Raw genomic sequence first — 15,896 nt, 5'->3', positions numbered from 1 at the left:
CACATGTTGTGGATCCATTCAGAAACCTTTTTCAGGGCGTCTTTTAGGTGTATCTTGCTCTCTTTTATCCACAAATCTTTTCAGGTTTTCCTCGCTCTCTCTTCTTCACCAGTCTTTTGCTGCCGGGTTCCCTGTCACCTCCTCAGTCCTGCTCCAAAACACAATTACTAAAACACATACAGGGGGTGTGCACATCAGGTGTTTTGCCTTTTGCAATGGGGAGTTTTTGCACCATATAGGAGACAGTACCTGACCATTGCTGTCTTTCAAGGCCAGATAAGAACATCCTCTCAACAAAGACCGTAGCCATGGCGTCAGAGCTGAAAACAATGCCGCTTCATGACAGCTCCCTCCTCCTGTTCCTGGTCTCTTTCTCGTACTCTCTTTTTCTGTTTTTCCCGACAGCATATACATAACGGCGTACAAAGGATTATAATTAATGTATGATTTTGGACTGTATTTGCTCATTTTTGGCACAAAATCATGCAACTGGCATGAATGATGAAAGTCCTGAAGCTCTGGTGGGGGATGAAAAGCCCTTCTTCCTTAAATGTAGTAACTTTTTCACCAATAAAAGTATAGAGCGGTGTAAAATTTCATTTTGAGATGTGACTCGGGTGGTATTTTTATTCACATAATTTGTGCAAATATTCAGTGACTACTGGGGACATCTGCATTTGTTCTGTTTCTCTTGTATGGTTCATCATGCGTGTATGCATGTATAATAATAATAATAATAATAATGAAAATAAAAGTAGTTACAAGTAAAACACTCTTTCATGGACTGCTGTGAAAATTCTACCTCATTGAGGAAGCCTCCTCTTCCACTGTTGTCACTCATCTGCTTGTATGAAAGTATGTAGTGTAGGGAAGTGATATAGTAAACATAAAGGAGAGTGCTGGCTGAGCAGCTGCTGTGGTAACATTGATTGTGGGAGCAGGGAGCCGTGAGGAGTGTGAGGAGGCTCCCTAGGAAAATGTCTGGGGTTTTTTTTTTTTCAGAACAATCTTATGACCAGCATACCAAGCAGAAATGAGAAGAGAACCATTGACCAGCTACTGGAAAACATCTAAGCTATCCAGGATCAATGCCAAATTGATCCCAGAACTATGTATAATGTAGAGCAGTGGGCGGCTTGTCTCCTTCATCCCACTTCCTGTTTGGCAAGAGAAAGAGCCGGCCCACAGGAGCCGAGGAGGTATGTAGCACGCTGGATGGAGGAACAGAACAAAGCTGTCTATTCTTTTTCTTAAACATACCTTTGTTGTGTAGCTGTAAATGTTGGCTAAGATTCTGTGAGCTTGCTCACCATTCCCTCACAGTATTTTGTTCAGCCATGATGATGCACTATTATCCTCTTTCTTTTCTTTCTCCTTATATATATATATATAAAAAAACGATCTCTATATCAGCTGCCAAAACGCAGGAGATTATTTGAAAGTTAGAGCAGAACAGCTCTGTTGCTCATTCACAACATTGAAGCAGAGTGGACACAGCGTGACTTCCACTCCTTTTCTTTTTTTTACGCACAGGCATCACTGGGAAGCTCCATGCTGGTCCTAATGAGCAGTATGCTGGAGAGGGCATCTTTTTAACCCACAGTCGGGACTCATAGAGCAGCCTTACTCCTCTTCAGCAGATGCCAAGTGCAGCTGTCAACAGCTCCATCCTCTATTGTTGCTTACTTTTACTTTCTCAACTCTCTCCCTCCGTCTCTCACCCCCCCCTCTCGCTTTCAGTCTCTCCACTGACCATTTGTCTTGATAGCGCAACCACTGCATCCTATTACGAGCTGTGCTCACACAATGTTAAAGGCGAGCTGGAGGTTGCATCCAGCTAAAATAGATTCACTCCACCCCACTACTTTCCCAAGCTTAAAAGAGTAATATGGCCATATGAGATTACTTAGATACAGTGTGTGATACATTATTGCTCGTGCATTAAGAATTCATGAAGTATAAACAAAAAAAAAAGCCCAAAATGATTCAACTAAGGCGCTTTTGCTTGCAGAATCGAACCAAAGCTCACTTTTTTAATCAACATACCTTCACGCTTCTCCTGTTTTAAATGCATTTATCATTGTCATGGGGGGGGAAAAACTAAACTGTGTTCCCCTTCTCTCCTTTTTGATTATCTCTATTTTCAGTAACTCTCCCACCCTCCTCCTCTATCCCTTCCTCCACTTCCACTACCCATCTCTATCTCGTCTGTGTCTAATTGCATTATATCATTTTTTATTTTTTTTTCTGGTGTAATATCGTGATAACCTGGAGGTTCAGCAACCCCACACCCCCACCCCAAACCCACACCAGTCCATTTGTGCTTGGCCCTGGGCAAGTTGGTTTCCTGGGCTGCCCTGGAGGAAATATCAGATGACCTGGCACTCCACAGCAAAACCCAGGTCATCAGGGAGAGCTCCTCTCACTGTCTCCCTCCCATGGCCCCCTCTCATACACTTCCTGCTTTCAAGTGCCAGGGCAAGGTCAAAGCTTTGAGGATGCATCCCCCAGACTTCACCACAAGGCAGGCTAGAGGCGCTGTGCCCTGCTCTCTAACTAGACTGTGCTCCATCTATTCTTTCACATCTTCATGCTCGCTCATATTCATTTCATTAGCTCAAGCTTTTACTGCAATCAATACAGTTGCTAAAGTTAGTTTTGTTTTTTTTTTTATGCAGCTATTCATTAAGTGCCTTTTCATTAGTGTCACTAGAGCCCCAGTATAACTGGAATTATACTGTAATGGACAAACGTATGCTCTAATTGTTAAATATTTTTGGGATTTGATGTAGACTGCATTTGCATAATGCTTCTAAATTATAGGTTTTCGAAGCGGAATTAAATTCTCAGACTGTGATGTGACTTCATTTAAGCGCTGAAACGGGAATGTGCTTCAGAGTTACCCAACCTGTCATTGTCAGTGCGTTGAAATGCACCGTGGATGCAGTAGGAGCGCAGAGACATTATGGATTGTGTTTAGAGACAGGTGTCTGATGCGTCCTGAGATAATGCCAAAAGACACCAATCTCCCCTTCTAATGGAACGGCAACAGTTGTTTCAAGTGGTCAGGTCTGTCATCCAAATGTTGCATCATTGGTTCTCTCCACACCTCTCTTTACTCCCATAAATCAAAGTTAGTGGCAGCAGGAGAGAGAAGCAGAGAGGACAGCGAGGTAGTCTAGCCTCATATTACCCTGGGACAGTGACTCCACCCTGGACTAGTTCCATCAAACCACTGTTTGACTAGCTTTTATGCTACAGGGAATGGTTATGGTCTAACACAGGGGTGGGGAACATTCTCCTATTTTTAGAACGTTCATCACAGACCGGACATCATCATATATTTTTTAACACAACCTCTGTTGTCAAATGGAAGTGAGGATGGTGATTTTTGCACTCTGGGTTAAGACAAAATAACTCGTTCAAACAAATCCTCACCTTTGGCGCCGCTTTGTTTTGCAACAACAGAAATTGGCACTGATTTCATGCTCGGCCTTTAGGGCAGAATTTGTAATGGCTGTTGTTTCCTTTCAGGCCAGTGGTCAGGAGTTTGCTCTACAATGGTTCTTGGTGATAAACGGACACTTTGGACTAATATTTGGTCTGTGGAGTAACAAAACTCCTCCACGACTACTTCTAGTTTTTGCTTTCCTTCCCTATACATGACATTGATTGAGTTGAGTTGCATGTGTCCACCTCTAATGTTGCACAACATTGCTTCATTTGTGTCATTGTGACCGACAAACATGACGTGTATCTGTGAGTAAACTGGCTCAAATGACAATAAAAAACCAACAAAAAATGCTTGTCACTTTCTGTTTGCACCCCACAGCTACTTAGTCTTTCCTTGACAGTAGCCATGTTGGGTGCCAGTGGTGACTCAGAATACCCACATGTGTTTCCCTTACCCTGACTGTGAACTGTGACAGGTATACAGACATAAAGGACCACCCTGAAGGATATGTTATGCCACTGTTTAGTGCTTTGTTTTGTACTTTGAGAGTCACTTTATTCATCCATCAGAATCAAACTCTGGTTTATCCTTAGTATAATCCTCAGTTTAATTCTAACGCATTTTCACTTAATCAATATGTAGGGGGGAGTCAAAAAAGTGTTTATTTTCCTGCTCCTGCCTCCCTCTTCCTTGGTGCAAAGAAGTGAAATGGGATGAATATGTTTTTGTCATCTCCAATTTCAAATAGGAAGATATTTCACAAGCTGATTCTCTCTGGAGAAAATGTTGTACCTCCCGAGTCAAAATATCCTTTGAAAGCCGAGACAGTAAAAGTCAAATTTTCTTATGGCGTCTTTTCTTTTCACCTCAGTGGTTATGGGGGAGGTTGAGTGAGAGACAGATAGCGAAGTCTGTGTGTGTGTGTGTGGGGGGGGGCTATGAGAAGATGGAACTAAAGTAGAGACACAGTGATGAGTAAAGGAATGACACATCCTGAAGAGCATGTTAATAACATGCCAGGCGCAGGCAGGTAACCAGTAATCACACCCTCTGATTGTAGTAGACAATAGACGGGAACACACACACACACAAACACTTGTGCCTCTCCATCTCCATCAGCCCTGAAACTGCTAGACTGCTCTGTCATGTTCTAGGGTGGCCCCCTCTGCTAACAGTTTGTCACAGCTTTTATAGAGACAAAAGAAATAAATGAGATGGCTGCGTTACAACAAACAGCTCCAGGTTGTTCTTTCCCCTGGAAAATGAAAGCCCCCCCCCCCCACTCCTTTTTTTCTGCAACCACTGTGTCAATTAGTAAGTGCTCATATTCACTCTCTGGTTCAGTGCAAGCTTTTGCTGATTGTTATTTATTTAGATCCGTCGTGGGAGGAAGTTTGTGGCAATGTACACTGAGCAGAAAAGAAAAGCTACTGGTAGAATTTATTTAAACAGCACCTGGTGATAAAACCCCAGGAAAGATCGTGTCAGTGGGGGGTGGGGGGGGGGCCGAGGCATAAAGAAGGTAAACACAAACAGCCTTGCATGTGCAGGATTCGGACTTAAAAGGGAGAGTGGGGTAGAAGCTGTGTGTACAAAGAACCTCCTGAATATTTCCCCAGTGCCTGTGAGTAGGCCAGAGGCAGTAAGGTCAGCAGATACAGAGTCCAAAGCCCATTGACAGCTGCTGGTTTGACTTTGATACGCCATCAGTGTTCAGCACACTGCTTTCCAACTTCCCCCTCCACCTCTCTTGCAGTAACCCGCGAGCGTGTTTGCTCAACCTGAACGCACGCTAGCCTCTCATTATGCCGCCCATGCAGACTTTGTCTCTTTGCAGCTGTTTAATGGCTGCACGTCTGTTTTTGTTTGTTTCCTCACCATAAGATTATTGCACCTTTATGGTTGGTCGGGGGAATGGAATAATCCCTGGCATCTGTTCAGAGTGGGAGGGGTGCACATGGAGCCAGAGGTAGAGGCTCGCTTCTATTTTATTCATTTTTTTTCCAAATATGAGACAAGGCGGCCCCCTATTTTATCCGCCGCCAGTGAGGCTTGGGCTGTGGCTTGATTTTTAAAGACAAGAATGATGGAAGGCGCTGTGTGCTAACAGGCACAGAGGTCACTGAAGGAGCTTCCCGCTGCCTCTTATCCCTCCTTAAATGACCGCGGAATAGCAGGGATTCATCTAATCACTGCTCTTTTAGTCTCATTTACTTACAAATGTATGCAGGAACGTAACTTTATGGTGACACGAGCAACATTATTTCTTCTGTGCTTGAGAGTATTTAATTGTGGTTGGCACATTGAACATTACACTTTATAGATGTTGTGCTCGTTTCGTTCTGAAAGGCTCTGGACTGTACCCACTATTGTACTTTAGCTGCTTTATTGTTTTTTTTTTTATATATATATATAGCAGAAGTTATGAAGGACAGGAGGAGCCCTGAGCTCCTCTTGACAGCCACATCCTCTTCCTAACTTTTACTTAATTCAAGACTCCATCTTGTCACGGCCTCACTGCCTCCGGTCGTTATGGCAGGAGAACGGGAAGTTAATCAACGCAGCATTATCTCCCAGCCTGCACCTGGAGGCAAGAGTGCCAGTCATGCTACCGCCCCCTCTCTCTGGTGGGACCCCTGCCAGCCTGGGAACCCCTCACACTGCAGTACCCTGCAGCATCCCTATGGGCTATCACCAGTGTGCTGTGTCTCTGTGCCAGGTCAAACTCGTGACTCTGATTTGATGAGCCAATGGAAGCCTTCTTTCTTACTTTACAGTGTTTGCATAGAGGAATTTATACAATTTATAACATTAAGGGTAACACAAGAAGCCTGTGAAATGGTTAATTTCTTCTTTATTTGCATCATGTTAGGCCATGGCAAAAATCCCAGCATTATTTCCAGTGCAGTTCTATGTTGCGTATTCATCTCCCAGCCAATAGCATAGCTGTTAGCGATGAATGTTTGTGGTGATCCTTTCTTTTTTTCAACTTGAACTTGAACTGTCGATTGTAAGAGGAACAGACGTAAAAAAAAAAAAAGAAATCGTCGTAATTGTCGTAACATTATCGTCATGCTTTGCTGTGTTGTTTTAGACACATTTTGTTTCCAGCGCATTCATCACATAATAATAATAATAATAATAATAACAATAATAACTTTGATTTCTAAAGCGCCTTTCATGAAACCCAAGGTTGGAACAATAAATAATAATAAAAAAGACGAATCATCAAAAAAAAAACAGAGAAGAACAGAGCGATGGTTATGGTAATGGTGCCCACTAATTCTTGTGTGAAGGACAAATACAAATAAATGAATGAAAAACTGCCTCAGCCTTTGTGATGTTTTCTCAATTTGTCCCAATATCTGCCTGGTGGGATAACTGGTTGCCAAGTAAAAACATTAAGCTGTTTTCAATCTCAGGCGTCACAGACCAGACAAGACAAATATTTGAACAAAATATTCATAGTTAAAGGTTTGTTGACTCTCCATGCACATCTTTGGTTACTTAAAAAGACAGCAGCAGGTTGGACACATTTTCTTGTTGAGGACTGAATTGTTGGCTGTCGCTGGTAATCATGAGGTTGTCTCCCGGCATTCAAAGTGCTTTTATTTCTGCCCATTAGTTTGGTGAGAAAATGGATGGGTATGGTCTAGTTTGTTGCCCCTTGCACTCAGACTGATGCAGTAGGCAGGGTGAACATTGGAAACATGAAAGTGTTTGAAGCATCTCTATTTATGCCAGTGGCAGTTTGGGCATTTTTTTTAATTTTTTTTTTAACTTCAGCATCTGTAGCATTACTTTGTAGACAACTGACTCAAAAAAGATCTACAGCTTTTTGTGAAGTGGCAGTGCACACCGTGTCAATATTGTGAGACCGGCGTGTAATTATTATTCAAAGGTTAAAGAGTGGATTGATTCATAGAAGAGTGTCAAGGGCAGATCAAAGGGATTCGGGGGAGTATTGGACCAAAAATGTTAAAAGCTGCTCACTCTCAAACGCAGAGGCATCAGTCTCTGTGAGAGCACCTTGATGTCCTCAGAGGAGAACTTGATCAAAGCTTTTGTAACAAAGATGGTCTCGGAAGATGATCTGACCTCCGCTGCTTTTCACGTTTGTCTTTCACTTTACCTTTACCAGTCTCTATTTACCTGCCTGAGCTCCCGGCGCTGCCCCTGCTTCCGTTTTCCCCGTGTTTGTGCTCCTGGTTCGACCGTCTGAATATCAATGAAGCAGCCTCACCGATGTATTACAAGCACAAGAGAACAGTGATTAAAGATGACATATCTGAGCCTGACTCTCTCTTCCTCTCTCTCCCCCCTTCGTCTCTTTTTCACAGGAGATTGCGGCGTACTTGATAACATTTGAAAAGCATGAAGAATGGCTAACGACATCCCCTAAAACAAGGTAAGACAATTACACTCCTGCTAAAACATATGGCAAAAATTCATCATTGTGGGTGTGGACATGTTTTAATTTGTAGTTTTACTTCAGCCTATTTACCTTATGTACAACGTTCTTTAAGTTCAGTGTTGGATGTTTTACACTTACAGGCTGCTGGTGGCTGTTCAGAAATGTTTTGAATGTGCAGATAAATGATAAATGAATATAAATACTGACTAATAACTGCCTTTTAGCAAGCTAATTAACACAACATGCACTGGCGCAGTATCTCCTTTGAATGGTATGTTAATATGTTCCTATCTGCCCGCACATTCACCACTCCGCTAATAGCACTGTTGGAGCCGCGGGTTTTTTTTGGGTCAGACGTTAACACCCACATGGAACAAAATGCCAAGAGCTGCTGTGGTATTTGAAACAGAATGGAGATGCCAGCCGTGCAGTTCATTTATTCCGTTAATGTATGCATGGTAGTATATATTCCAAATTGCAAATGACCGACCCTCTCTCTTTGGCTTTTACGAAAACTTTGACACGCAATATTTCATGTCGACAAACAAATGTGTTCTGTGGCCACATTGTCTGCCTCGTCATTACATAACCTAATGTAGAATAATAATTAATAATGCATGTGGCTTTGAAATAGCATCCCTCTACATTTGACAGTAGTAGGAGGCATATGGATTGACGCCCTAGGCCCCGGTGATATCGTCTGTTTTACTGTCACACTGCACTTCTTTTCTCTTTTGCACTAACATTTACATGTTGTTCCATTTGGCATCGGCTCAGTATGTTAAACATTTCCTCCTCCTCTCTTTCCTTGAGCTGGACTTGCTGTGCCGACATTAATAGCGGTCCTCATGCATGTGTAAGTGGACCCTGGGCTCACTGACATAGAACCTGTTCCTCATATCCTTCTCCCCCATCCCTCCTCACTCCCCACTGCCTTGGAGGGACATTGATAATAGTTCAGCATAAAGACACTGCCAATTAGATCATGTTCTCTGGTGTAATTATAGAGCATGGGCCAAAAGAGCACGGAGCTCACCTGTTTAAATTTTTTTTTTCCCCGTTTTTAATTAATCAAGAATCTTTCCCAAACCGGCAACTCTCCAAACTCCAAAAAAATCTAACTAAGGCCGAGCTTATTGTATCCATGGTTTCTGGTCTGTGTAGTTGCCTATGCTGCTAACATACATGTGCAGGCAATAAAATAAAACGTTAAATGTATTTTATTTTTTCCTTTTCAACAATCTGTTTTTATGGAAAACAATTTAACATTTTAAAGCCCCCCTTTAAAACCTTGTCTGTCTCTCTAAACCAAAAAACATTCCGGAACGACTGTACTGTTGAAATCAATAGATACAGTAAAATAAATAGCAAAGAAAAGAGATGCAAATACAACAGTGTAACACAACACAGGGTGTAAAGTCATAAAGTAACTTTGAAATAAAACAAAAGATGCAATTAAAACGGTAAATAGGCCAACATATTGGTAGAAAATTACCATTATGGAAAGTTATTGACCTCCCCAAAAATAGCACGAGGAACTACCTCTGTATGTAACGTTTGCAAAATGTTCTTTTCTGTATTTTGTGCAGCCCTTGAAAGAACAAGTCCACATGGTTTCCCGAAGAAAGAAAGACACAAAGAAATGTAGTAAACATATAAAAAATAGTTCCTCCTCCATCTACAAATAACACTTTTTGATCCAGTCACTTTTTTAAGAACAGCTGGTCCTCCAGGTTTCCACGTGGCCGTAGTCTGTCAACACTGGCTGTCGCTTAGACAGCGGACTCAGCCGCTGCTGCGCTCAGAGATTTCAACTTCATGTCATGTCTCAGTTCAGGCACTGATATTTCAGCAAACGTGTCACCAGAGAGTAGCCCCCAGTGTGCACCTGCAGATGACCTGACAACACAACAACACTGCACTTTCCATGTTTTAGAGGTGCCATCATTTTCACGACAAGAAAGTGTGTGTGTTCACAGCGTGTGTGTGTGTGTGTGTGTGTGTTACAGGACAAGGGAGGCAGGGGGAGATGTTGTGAAGTGTTTGTGTTTTACCAGACGTCAGTGAAAGGGTAGAGTGTAGTGATGGATGTTTGGGCAAGGGGAGGTGGACGTGTGAAAGGGTGGAGCATACTGTATGTGTGTGTGTGTGATTGATGGGAGCTGATTGATGGCAGGCCGCTATATAAAAAGCTTTTTTGCTCAAGGTCGCAGGTGAAAGGTCAAACTTGGGACACCTGTGGTTAAATGCTGCGTTATCATTTGTCAACACGTCTTTTTCTGAGTGTGTGTGTGTGCGTGTGTGTGCGTGCGCACAACTCATCTGATTGTGGGTGCACTGTCTGCATGTCGACGTGGGTTGATCCCTGTGGGGAATAGGCTAAGTGGGCTAATTCTCCCCCTGCCGGCGCCTGCAGACAGGGTCAGCAAGGCGTAATGGGAGGCAGAGATAAGCAGCGGGGTCAAATACAGAGAGGCGCCACGCCGCACGGCTGCCTGCATGCATGGAACAACTCTGACACATGCAGGCAGTAAACACGGGAGTGGGCAGCAGCCAGAGCGCATGGAGCTGACGCCAGCTGTTTGACCAAGGTGACATGCGATGCAGGACATGTCATGAATAGATGCGACATCCCGTCAACACACAAGTTTGCCAATATGTAGTCGAAAAATGCCTGAAAAAAGGATTTTACAGTGTGTGTTAAGTTAAACGAAAAGAACACAATTTTAGAGAGATATGAAAATCAGATATGAAAAATAACTGGTGGATGGAATTTCATGTTTGGTACAATATGACCCTTTGTTTTGTATTATTTTTCTGTTCATTTTGTAATTGTTTTTTTTTTTTTAATGCTTCTCCAAAGCATTGATTTGACTGTTAGTGAAAGCATTTAATGAGAGTTCAAAAGTGGACAAAGTCTAGTTTGACCTTCTTCTTTGGCCAAAGTATCAACCGATGGGATGAAAGCTCTCCCTACATTCCAAGTAAAGTTGATGATTTCCTCTTGATGCACCCAGACAAACAGGGACTGTGCAATGCATGCATGTCACGACCATGCTGCTCTGGTTTCTTTGCATTTCTGTATTGCGCCGCATACGATTGGCTCCTCACAGTTCAGCTTGTAGCCTACTGTCTGGGCCCGTTTCTGTTTGTTTATCATTTCAAAATCTGAAGCGTGCCAGGGAAGAGTGGTGGAATGCTGAGTGATTGATGTGCCGAGCTCTAGTAATACACATTCCCTTTCAGATAGGAAGTGCAACAGTGCTTAAAATCAATACCACTGTTCTCCCACTGACTGCTTGAACAGCACAACAGCTAATTCAGGCCGCACCTGTCAGAGCTGGGGAAATCTTTCCCTACTCGAGCTTTACACTTTAATTTACACCCACAGCCTCGCTGGCTTCCATTTCCATTAAAGGGAGAGCCTGGCATTATGGCTTTAATGAAGGCCGTGGCCAGGCTGTGATTTAAGATGGCCGTTACCCCACACCTTCACGCCACAGGAGGGAACACACTTAAAGGGGACAATTAGGGTTTTCCTTCCCTGCACCCTTTGATAATCCATACTGATTCTTTCTCTTTGCCTCTGTAAAGATGCGGCTCTGTCGCTTCAGCTGATGGGATCTGAATGTGCCTGTGGGAGGAGAGCGAACACAGAAGGATGGTATAGAAGCCTCGCAGTTCCAAATCTAGACAATAACATTTGATTTGCCCTCATCATGGGCATTACGTTGTGCTCCTGTTGTGAGCAGGCATTTTGTTGTCCGTCATAAATGACACAAATGTCTCCTCGAGGGGTTTTTTCAGAGGTGTTTGTATGCTGACAGATGGAGAAACTATTGGCCAGAGGGTGTCACAGATTGGTCAGCCCAAAGAGCTAATGGACACCTGTGTGTCGTATAGGCGTATCTCATTATCCTGAGCATCCCCTAAATGGCACACCGTTTCATGAGTGGAGAAGTTGCACAGCGGTGTTTCTTTTCTCTGCTGTTTGTTTTATAGGGCTGGTTAACACAACAGGAACACAACAGAGGAGAGTGCTTCTTCGGCTGCCGTCCAGATCAGTCTTTACATGTCTGTGTTTATTTCTCTAAATAAACACAAACACAAAACACACTTGTTGCAGCTGTTGGGGACAGTAGTAGTGGGCTGTGTCAGCCATTTGCCTCGACTCGCGCACGAGTTTGGAGGCCTCAGATTTACACATGTGCTTAAATGACCACACTGCATCACACACACACACACACACACACACGAGGACATACACAGGCATTGTATATTGAAACTATCAAACAATAAGCACCAGCCCTTGGAGGGCCCACAATGACAGTGAACCTAGCAGCTCTCGTGTCCCAGCGCAATAGCCCACTCTCCTCCCACATCCACAGAAACACCACTCCGGCAGCAGTACTCCAAAATGAAACCGAGTCCCTTTAGACAGCTTCCAAAGACAATGCTTTTATTAAAACCTACAGCAGCGGCGCCACCCCAGAGGGCGCGGACACACCAACAACAGAACAGAGCCAAACTGAGCGGCAGCCTGAAATCTACTAATGACTGGTTGTTTGCTACCGTGTAGGGTATTTGCTATTGTTGCTATTGTGCTATTGCACATATGTTTGGTCTGGACTGTGTGTGTGTGTGTGTGTGTGTGTGTGTGTGAGTCACAGGGAAATCGATAGTATGTGCTGTGTTTGTGCATGTGCATTGTTTGTATGTAAATGCACTCTTGTGCATGCACACACGTCCGTGGGCCTGAGAGCATGACTATGCATTTAAAAACTGCACTGTGGGTGAGTATGTGCAGGAATTTATGAATGCAGTCAGGCGTCAGCAGGTGTGTGTGTGTAATTACCAGTGATACTGTGTGGATGTGTTTTGAATTAAAGGTAGAATAGTTGTGAATACTGTGCGCACCTTTTTTTTTATAAAGAAGAGTTGGTATCTGGGTGAGTCTGCCTCCGGGAATAAGACCTCTCTACACTTTTTCTTTTTTCGTCACCTAGTCTGGCACAAACTGTGGTGTGAGTGTTGGGAGGAGAAAAGAAAGAATGGGACACATTAAAGCAACATTTCCCTGTGATAAAGATTAAGTCAATGACAGGACATGTGACGAGCCATGAGGAGGTGTGTTTGCCCTCATCTTTGTCTTTTGCTTGTCGTTGGTCGCTCTTGTTGTGTTTATTCCAACTCATCGCGGGTAAAAGTTTAGTTTGCTGCATAGTGACAGTTCTCCCCAGGCTGCCGGGTTCTGTTGGGCCCTGGAGGACACTATGCTACATTGCTTCCACCCACTCAAAAGCTCTGACAAGGACAGCTATGTCCACCCGGGGCCTTGCTGGCTGGGTGAAATGAAGTCCACCAGGGAGAGCAAAGAGGACCGGAGTGAGGTGAACTCAAAGAGGATGAGGTAAGAGTGAATGAAAGAGAGAAAATGAAAAATGGCCGTCAAAGGAAGAGTGAATATGATGGAGTGAGAGCGGTTTAGAAAATGGAAACATGTCGATAAGAGAAGCGAACAGACGAGATGGAGATGGGAGGAATAGTGATGGATGGGGTGAGGAGGAAAAGGAGTGCGGGGGGAGGATTTACACAAACAGACGAAGGAGCTGTGGAAAGATGGAATAGAGGGGGATTGAGCTGACATAGGGCGAGGGAGTGGGAAAAAAAAGAAGAGAAAAATAGAGTGAGTAAACAGCAGATAGAGATGGAGAGAGGTGAGCAATGGATTCAACTGACAGATAGAAAAAAAAGTCCTGTGGTTTTGGGGCATGAGAGGGAGAATGCAAACGGTCAATAGATTACAGCTTGTGCTGGGCCGAGTGCCTGGGCCTCCGACTTCTAGCCAACTTAATAGTGTCTCTTGTTTGTCTGTCCTCTAAAGTAATGCCCAGGCTGAGCCTAGGGAAGCTGCCTAAGCCTGAGGCTAGTGGAAATGGACAGGGGACTAGATGTATGTTAGTTCTCATCCAAGCTGCTGTATATTACCCTGGCCAGCTTGCCCACCGGAGACTATTCAATAGCACATTGGACATCATCTAGTTTTATCGCCTTTATTCCCTCTATACTCACCAGGATTGCTGCTGAAGGCCAGCAAGGGCAGGATACATCTAGGAATTAATCCTTTTTATTATGTGTCCCTTTTTATGGTAATAGTCGCTGATGTGTAGGGCATGTTTTTTTGCCGTTGCACCAGCTGTTCACCTTTTTTCTTTTTCTTTTTTTAAAAAAGAGGACTGACGTTGATGTTACTTTACTCTCTGCTGGTAAGGTTATCCAAGCTGAGGAGTGATGTGCAGCACAGACATACTTAGCATCAAGATAAACAAGCGGGCCTAGCCCCTCTCAGTTTGCCAATATGGAGGAGGAGTCGAAGAGGAGAAAGGAGTGCAGCCAGTGGCTGGCCACAGGAGAGTGAGGATAAATAAATAGAGGAGGAAGTTGATGTCAAGCAGGTGTTCAAGGAGAAAGTGTCAGCCAAGCGGGCCGAGATGGGGAGAAGTGCTGCCTCTGCAGCCCGATAATAAAGGCTTAATTCAATTAGCGCTTCTGCACCAGTGAGCAGCATGCAGGCTGGCTGTCATAGAGTGGGCCATAGACAGAGCACAGCACACGCTCAGCCACCGAGACACATAGACAGCCAGGCCTACACAGAGCCGGCACTTCACTGTGCTCTCTCTCTCTCTCCCACTGCACACACAATCACACATCACATCCAGACCCAGCGTATTATTCACACCTGAGTCACTGAGCGGTCCAGACGCTAAACCCTGCCTACACATCCCTTCTACACACACAGTGACACTCATACACACCAGTTCATTCCTCACCCTCATACAAACTCCCTTCGCTACCTTGATTTTGTATTTTCTACCAACCTCTGCACTCCGCCCCCTCTTGTACCTTCCTCTTCCACCTCGCTTCTCTGCTCAGTAGGTGCCGAGTGGCCGTATGTTGGCCAGTACAGTGAGGACTGTTACTGCTACTGTTATTTTCAGCCTGTCACACCCCGGTGCCCGGTTGGGTGCTGTCCTGTGGGCATATGGTGAAGCCCATCCCAGATCCTGGGCCTTTGGAAAGCACCAGGGGGGTATTTCGGTCACAAAACCGCTTCCCGTCCCACGCACCTTTCCAGGCCTATACCCTAGAGTCTTAGCAGCGTTTCTGTGCTTAGGTGTAGCCCGAAAATGTTTGTTCCCGACTGATCCCGTACCTTTGCAGCATGGGCGTGAAACTGGTCTTAAAAGCTCCCCCCCACTTACAGGAAGGTGGAAGATGGGGGGGAGGATAGGCAGGAAATGACAGAGGATCACAGTGGGAGGAGGTGTAGAAAGGACAGGACACGTGGCTTCGCTGATACTGTTTGCTCTTATGTAAAGAGGAGAAAATAGGTCCTGGACAGCTGCCAGAGAGCTGGGTGAATCACCAAAAAAGAACAGGGGTGTGCGTGCACACACACACACTCACTGGCACACATTCTGTCCCATTTCTTCGCCCCAGCTGAGCTTCGCAGTTACAGGAAGGACAGTGGATGACGAGTTGTCACGCAGCATCGCTCAAGACAACAATTGGCAGGTTTGACCTTGTACGTATTTATCTTTAAGCGATCAAGGAGGAAAGTAGCGCGTCTTGCCACTACTCCAAGGCCTGAGGCTAAATCCATGTTACTCTATTTTTGTTTAAAGACGCATTCATTCTGCTCCAAATATGCCTTCCGTCCACATTAGAGCAGCCTTTTAGAGCTCCCAAAAAGACATTGCTCTTTTGACATCTTTAGGGCCGCGTTTCTTTTCTGAAGGAGGGGAAACTGAGAACTTTGGAAACACTGCCTCAGTTACTCACATTCACTTTCTGACTGGTTTGTCATCAGCTCTGAACAAAAAGCTCTGTTAATACTTACTTTCTTTTTTCAGTTTCTCATTGTCATTGGTCTCATAACAGACATCCTTGTACAGATAGCATTCAAGAATCACATCTCCGGTTTTTTACTTGACCTTTGCCCCTAAACCATAAGGCCCTGGCTTCTCT

General features: G+C 44.3%; 1 protein-coding gene across 1 annotated transcript in view; it reads left to right on the top strand.

Annotated features, from left to right (window-relative positions):
• camta1a (calmodulin binding transcription activator 1a) overlaps positions 1-15,896 on the top strand; it is a 289,047-nt gene that overhangs the window by 117,114 nt on the left and 156,037 nt on the right. Inside the window, exon 4 of the mRNA XM_044037457.1 lies at positions 7,795-7,862. Coding sequence (XP_043893392.1) covers positions 7,795-7,862 — 68 coding nt within the window. The remainder of the gene's footprint in view (positions 1-7,794; positions 7,863-15,896) is intronic.

The sequence above is a fragment of the Solea senegalensis genome, linkage group LG11 (genome assembly GCF_019176455.1).
Source record: "Solea senegalensis isolate Sse05_10M linkage group LG11, IFAPA_SoseM_1, whole genome shotgun sequence".
In the NCBI taxonomy this organism is placed as follows: Eukaryota; Metazoa; Chordata; class Actinopteri; order Pleuronectiformes; family Soleidae; genus Solea; species Solea senegalensis.
This window is presented reverse-complemented; position numbering and strand designations above follow the sequence as displayed.